The 7,761-nt window shown below is 41.0% G+C and overlaps 1 protein-coding gene across 1 annotated transcript; it reads right to left on the bottom strand.

Moving 5' to 3' along the window:
* Positions 1 to 3,563: 3,563 nt before the first annotated feature.
* Positions 3,564 to 5,964, bottom strand: RPL30 (ribosomal protein L30; the record flags this gene model as incomplete). Its single annotated transcript, XM_015409816.1, has 3 exons — positions 3,564 to 3,662; positions 4,682 to 4,812; positions 5,778 to 5,964. Coding segments are annotated over 3 exons (368 nt in total), but the record flags the coding sequence as incomplete, so codon positions are not given.
* Between the last annotated feature and the right edge of the window lie 1,797 nt (positions 5,965 to 7,761).

Below are 7,761 nucleotides of genomic sequence, written 5' to 3'. Positions count from 1 at the left end.
TGTAATATAATAAAATGGTGCTTTTAATGAAAAAAGAATCTAAAGTGGTGCCGTGAGATTTTGAACAAGACCTGCAAAGTACGGCTGGAAAGTACATCATACAACTTAATTTAAGCTGCTGTAAAAAGTGGGAAGGTTTCTGCAATCAAGGGGGTTCTGACAAAACAAATGTAAGTTGACAATAAAGTAAGACAAGAGATTTTGAGGAGTAGATACCAAAAATATTAATACAAACAATAAGCATTCCTTCAAATATATCAGAAGGAAACCAGTTGGGCCTTGGAATAAAAGGCTTAAGGAAGATGGGGAGACAGCAGGGAAACTGAATGAATCCTGTGCTTACTCTGGAAAATGCAGGGCATATACCCATGCCAGAGTTGTAGTTTTGAGGAAGGGCCTGAAGAACAGAGTCAAACTGAGGTGATAGGAGATGAAGTTCTAGGACTACTAGGCAAACTGAAAATCCAGATGGCACACACCCAAGGAACCCGAATGTGAAAATGTTGATCTGTTAACAAGTAACTTGTGGCCACAATTAATCTCCATGCCAGGTTACTGGATAGTAGCAAAGCTCATCCCAATTTTTAAAAAGGGGTCCAGGGGACATCCGGGAATTGCAGGGCAATTAACTTAACATCTGTTCCAGCTAAATTAGTTGAAACTAAAGAGGGAATTATTAAGCACATTGAAGACCAAAGGCTGCTGAGGAAAAATAAGCATGGCTTCTTCAGAGGGAAGTTCTGCATCTCCAATTGTGATGCTTTTTATTTTCTCGAAAGTCCCTATCACCCTCTACAACCTCTTTCTCACAGGTTCAGGGTTACAGATAGGTCAGGCAGTCACAGTTCACCACCTGTCTTGCCTCTTTTAAAACAGAGAGCGCCATGAGACTGCTCTCGCACTCAGACATCACCGGATAGGGAAGCCCAGTCCCCTTTAATAATCACCCCTCCCTCAGACATTGCACAGAGCTATTAGGGCTGGGGACTCAATCACTACTGCATTCACATACTGCAACCATTTATTCATATGCTTATATATTTATATATAGACCAAGATCTTTGCGTCTGTATGTGTGCACACACGCTTGCTTCTTCCGCTGAGACCATAAACAAACAAGGAGCTAACATTTATGCTTTGAACATAACATTGGAGGTGATCAGGTAGATCTTAGGAAGTTTCTCTTTCGTTGAACTTTTGGATTCTGCTTCCCTATTCAGGCATTACGAATTCTTCCTTACAAGGTGACCTTTTTCCAGTCAGCCGTAGGCTGGTTTTGTCAGTTTAATTCAGCCAATCTCATTCCCAATTGCCTTAACTGGCTGTTTTCATCTGTCCCTCTTACGTACATTCCATCAGTTCCCATTGGTTGCTCTTAGAGACGAAAACCTAACCTGTCCATCACACCAACCTTTCGGAGTTCTTTGAACCAGATTAACAAGCATATGGATAAGGATGATCTGGTAGACACTGCATGGTCCAAAAGGTACCTCACCAACGGACTTGAGTAAGCTTAGCAATCATAGGATAAGAAGACAAATTATCTTTTAAGAGTTCTCTCTCTTTTCACTGGGCAGAAATTAATTCTCTTACACTAGAAGCTCTGTCCCTTTTTGGCTTGAATGGGGATCCATTGTGATCCACTCACTCCTTCAGCCTGTTTCCCAGGCCATAGTCAGTGCTAAACTATCTCTTCAACTGTCATTTCTTAACTGATGCTCTCAACAGAATTCCCCATAGAATTCCGCGTGAACAGCCTGTCACTCAAAGGTTCTCTGTGAGGTATTAACTGTTGACAGTCTGTCAAACATACATTACCTTGGTTGGATCTGGGATAAATTCCAGGCACAGAAGCACAACTTTACTATCTCCCTCGTCCTGCTGCAACTTTAACCCTTCCCCCAATAATGTTGCTCTGGGTGATCGAATGCTCAGGAGCAGCCTTGGGTGTGGGAGTTGGCAGAAATTATGTGTGTTCTGTCTTATTAATGCAGATCTTTTCCATGGGATCCAACCCCAATTCCCATGACAAAGGTGGGATATAAATGTAATGATTGTCCCGTTTTAGTGCCGACTCTGGGCAGAGCCGCATATGGTAAAACAAAGTACAGACTTTTCCCACACTCTGTGCCCACATTCCCAGAGGTAAAATAGCCATCTTTTGTTGGTACATCTAGTTTCATACTTAGTGTGTTGCTCACAGTTCTGAGAATCTCAGCTTTCCTTGGATGTTCACTCATAATTCTGCTCATGACCACCTTTATGTGCAGCACATAGCCTGAGTGTAAACCTCACTGTATATTCATTAGATTGGGCAACTGTTGGAGGACACGAAAGGATAGGCAGTTGTGAGAGATGGCTTTGTCAGAATGCACACATTTGGGTTATTAATCTTGTATCTTCTAAAGCTGTACCACTCGAGTTTTAGATCCAGTTCCTGGAGCTATTGTTTTAGTTCAAGTTGACCTCTAGTATCTTTCGGTTTCCATAAGGCAAGTTACTGATTCAAGACTGAATTATACACATGCATTCTCACATTCAGTTTAACACCTTGCTTGTTGTACTCAAGACTTCCTACACAGTTTCCTTATGTATAAGTTTGAGTTAGGTTTTGAAATTCAGTTAGGCCTCTGAAATTGTATCTCAAGGACAAACAACATGGCCACACTCAAGGGTTAAATATACTAGAATGATCCCTATGCCCTTCTAACAGAAAACACCTGCTGCTCAGGAAAGGGCTATTTTACACCTCACACTAGAAAATATCCAGAATTGCACACAGTATTCCAAATGAGGTCTTACCATTGATTTATATAGGGGCATTATTATATTGGCTGATCTGTTTTCAATACCCTTCCTAATAATCCCCAGCATAGCATTGGCCTTCTTTATTGCAGTCACACACTGTCTCGACATTTTCAGTGAGTTATCCACTACAACTCCAAGATCTCTCTCTTGCTCAGTCTCTGCCAGTTCAGACCCCATCAATGTGTATTTATATTTAGGATTTTTGGCTCCAATGTGCATCACCTTGCACTTGGCCACATTGAACCCCATTTGCCATGTTGACACCCACTCGCCCATCCTTGACAGATCCCTTTGGAGTACCTCACAATCCTCACTGGTTTTCACCACCCTGAACAACTTTGTATCATCCGCAAATTTAGCCACTTCAATTACACTTGAGGTATTCTGAATTCTCTCTTCCCACCCTCAACCTTCCCTTCCCTGTGCCTCTTCCAAATAACTGGTCTTTTGTGTAAAGCTAGACAGTTGCAGCTTTTCCAATAAAGAGGCACAATATCAACCAACAGGGGCAATGTATCTAATAGTAGTCCTCGGTATCCTCAGTGGATGCTAATTGTAGTCTGGTTGACCTGAAATGCTTGGTATTATTAAGAATCTCCAACTATATGAATTCCATGAATAAGTTACAATAAAATTATGTAACACAGGAATTTATCTGTGTACTTCACATATCTAGTTGCAAATTTATAGTGTATTCTTACTTTGATTTTTAAGGTGTCTCTTTGTATCCATTTTATGAAAGCTGATGCTAGCAATAGATTTGTAACCAGTTTTTATTACACAAAAATGAAAAGTTCTGCAATATTACTTCTCACTGGTTTGTTCTGGCATACTTCTAATGATGTCAGAATCGCCTGTTAAGAGAAAAAAAAATCAGCACTTTAACATCAAGAAGGTTAGAACAAAGATTTATTAACCTCTATATATTTAAGTGCATTATCTTAAAAGGTAACCCACACTAGACAAGTCCCATTCATTATTCCGGAATATCACTAGCAGTTAAAAACCAGAGCTAGGGAGGCAAACTAGCCCTGGGGACACACTGCATAGTGTTGCTATAGCGAATGTCTAGCCTGCCCTGACCACTGGACGATCAGGACAGCGAGAATATTCGCAGTGTTAATGCTTTTTCAGGTATCACAATGAGAATCTTAGTTGGAGTGTAAAAGCCTATGGAAAGCAAAATATAAACTCAGAAATGCTTTGGGGAAAACTTTTGACCTCAGTCCTCATCAAGCGCCTTCCAACGAACCTCTAAGCTATAATGGGAGCTCTGATAAATGGGAGCTAGTTTACCTGATGTCTCATTATAGAACTACCCACACACACACAATTATAGAAGCCAGACACTCAGTCCAGATTGCCCCTTCAGATTTTCATTAGAGCAGATTACTCTGCACTGATTTTTAAAACACGTTTTCAAAGTGCCTAGTTCATCTCAGGCACTTTGAAGACAGCAAATTTCACCTGAATAGATCACAAAAGTGTTGCAGTCATTTTATTACAGTTTTTTATTTGATTTAGACGGCCAGCTAAGTTAAATACTAGTTAAATGCAAGTCACATCTCCAGAAATCACAGGGCTGATTCTAGTGTATTGCAGGAGCCCATAGTGAGTTCTATGAGAGATGTAAGGCCATGTTGCTAAATCTAAGCTAACACATATTCAACAAGCATGATGTTGCTTTTGCTGCATATTGACCTGAAAGTGGTCAAGACCTGAATTCTGAAATTGGCGCCGCTTTCAAACAATATCAGTGACAGGACCAAGCGATACAGTGTAAGTTGTCTTTTGAGAAAAGCAGACTGTAAATAATTTAAATAAACAGTAACTTAACTTAAAATAAGTTTAGTTTAAAAGGCAGCCTACATACCTGGGTCAATGATGGCCAGCGTACATACTCTGTAGTACTTTCCACAAGCTGTACCCAGTTCAATGTTGTTGCCGCTATAGTGGTGCACGCCAGTTTTGGCCAACATAGCATAGTACTCAATTTCCGATTTTCTGAGAATTTAAACACACAATGTTAATATGTCTCACATCCTAGAAACCTGGCTTTTAGCAAAAATATAGCATACTGATGCCATTAGGACGGAAGCTATAGTGATACAGTCCTGCAGCTTTTACCAGCAGCACCTTATGGCACAGACCATTCTACCTGCCTAAAAAAAAAATCCTTTTGAAAGAAATGTTTTGCATAAGCATGTGCTATACTTGTTAATTACCTCTTCTAGTACAAGCAATCTTCAGCCAAACAGATGCTGAGGTACTAAGTCGCAAGAAAACATCATGCTAACCTTGATGTAGGGCCCGGTCAAACGAGGGACTGGAGGGGAATGCCGCACTCAGGCGCGATCACACCTTGGGCGTCTGGAGGCAGCCCGTGGCAAACGTTTACTAATACCTTGGAGGTACTAGTTTTTTAACCCGCATTGTCGGTGGTAAGCCACGGGTGCGCTCCACTTCCCAGATGTTGGGGTGTGATCGCACCCGGATAATCCGCCCACCATCCGTGCCTCTCCCACGGCAACTTTGCCGTGTGACTGGGGCCGTACTGGGGCAAAGGTTTCCACTAATCCACCCTGAGAGAAGCATTCCTTGCACACTGGGGACTGATGAGAATTTGAGAAGAATAATCTGATCAAGTCCTGTGAAGATCTACTGCACCTGTTCCCTAGAATCAGCGTTAAGCATGCACAAGCTACTTTTGAGACGTAATAGCCGAAGACTGTTACTTAACCATTGTTTTTGTGCCGTATACATCACTCTGTCTCTGCTACATAAATATGGTTTCTAACCTATATATGCTGTGTATATATAATTTGGTAGTGCAACATTTGAAGCAGCTCATTTTTCTAAAAAAAATCAGTGGTTAAGAAATCCTATTTCAGCCATGCAGCTGAAAGCATCAATATACACACACCCTTTGAACTTAAAAAGAAGTCTGTTTTCAGTAGATGCTCACTTACCTCAGAGCGGGACAGTTGTTGGCAAGGATGACCAACTTGGCTTTGCCCTGCCGGATCATTTTCAGAGTCTGTTTGTATCCCAGTACATATTTACCACTTTTCATAACCAGCTGAAGCCTGGAGTTGATAGACTCTAGGGACTTTTTCTGTAGGATGATGTGAAAAGCAGTATAGATAACAAAAACAACTTCAACATTTTACAGTGCACTTGCAAATATTAATGGAGACCTTTAATAATAAGCAAGACTGCTTAACTTTCCTGAGTCTAATTGTTTGGCCTCATTATGCCCAGCCCCTTCTAAGTATGCAACTGATATACTCACACACAGAGAGAGCTGTGTTATACCGAATCAGACCACTGAACTATCAGCAATTTGACCAGCAGCAACTCTCCAGGGTCTCAAATATTGAGGGGCTGTGGCTCATTCTTCGAACCTCTGCTTAGCTTGCAGAAACATAACAGTGTTCAGGGAAAATCCCAAGTGTGCACTCCAACTGAAAACCCGTATTTAAAACTGTTCATGATCTGGGCTGTGCCACCAGAGGCCTACTAGGCCAAGGGATCCTGGCTAGCAGTAGGGGAGGCTGAGCCTACAAACCCCAGAAGGCCTTGGGAAGTTTTGGCACCGATTTTGACCAATAGGGGAAAAGAGGGCTGGGGAATAAAAGAACTGGTACAAGAGGAAAAGCTGTTCTTCCCAGGAAACAGGTCCAGAAGAAAGAAGCTGCTGTGGGGAAGAAACCCTTATCCTGAGGGAAGGGTGAGTAGTCTAAGGCCACTTAAGGTAGTGAGCTAGGGACAGTATATATTTAGACATTTTAGGCCATTTGATTTCTTTTCACCCACTTACTATTCCTATTCTGCACCTTGTTTGTTTGACCTCCTATAAACCTTTTCCTTGTTTACTCTGCCTGGTCCTCACTCTTATTATTTGGCCAAAAGGGAGGTCTGAAGGTCTTGGGAGGGTGCTCTGGGCCTTCTCAAGGGATCGTAAATCCAGAGTGGTGGCAGCAGCAGGTGACACCCCACCTGAGCCGTGACAAAAACTATCATAACCACCCTCACTTTTTAGAACTATTTCTTGCAAAATATCATATAGATAAATATTTAAGGCAATTACAAACCCCAATCTTCTGTACCCAGATATTCATGATATTCTCTACTTTGCCACAATACTTTGTCTGCTTTCTAAAATGAAAACCCCCAGACCATATCCAACTACTTCATACCTTGACCTGAAACTGACTGAAAAGCCCATTTAAAAAAAAAGTTTATTTCACTCTTAGGGACTGCAACCTTAGGGACTGCCTGTCATCCTCCAAACAAGCAGGACTGTTTGCAGGTCTGTTTTACAACAGTCTGAAATAACTCCAGATGCCTTCAACACATTCATAAAAACAACCTCTAATTAAAAAAAAAATTCAATTTGTATTTATTTTTCTGCTGTCAAGCACTAAAAAGACATCTTGCCAGCCAGTTAAACTGACACACCATGCATTTTCCCCAGATCAATTCAGAACATAAAGAATGAGTGGTATGGGTTTTCTAGGAAAAATTTCTGATTCGAATATGTAATTTAAACATTTAAATAATGTTTGCAAATTTTAAATAATGTTAGCAAAAGAAGGCAAACACACCATGTACAAACACTGGGGTTTGCCCACATTTTGCTTCATATCCCAAATTTAGTGCATTTAACATGACTGATATGCAGCACAACAGCCAGCCCAACTATAAACAGATTATATTTACATATGCGGGACATAATATTTTTTTTTGCCCCAGATTACTGGTTAAAGCAGACTGGGACTAATAATGGTTTAATTGTTACCTGTCTGAAAAAGCAAAGACAGAGCAGTTCACACCAATTCCATTTAAACAGAGACAGCAGCAAAACAAGCACACTTTGGGGTCAAACCAGCACTTCTTACAGCTGCTTCTCATTAAGGGACACAATACATGTATGAGCACTCAAAATGCAGT

Source organism: Gekko japonicus, unplaced genomic scaffold, assembly GCF_001447785.1.
Source record: "Gekko japonicus isolate JY-2015 unplaced genomic scaffold, Gekko_japonicus_V1.1 scaffold47, whole genome shotgun sequence".
Classification (NCBI taxonomy): Eukaryota; Metazoa; Chordata; class Lepidosauria; order Squamata; family Gekkonidae; genus Gekko; species Gekko japonicus.
The sequence above is the reverse complement of the archived record's forward strand: the minus strand, read 5'-3'. Positions and strand labels throughout refer to the sequence as shown.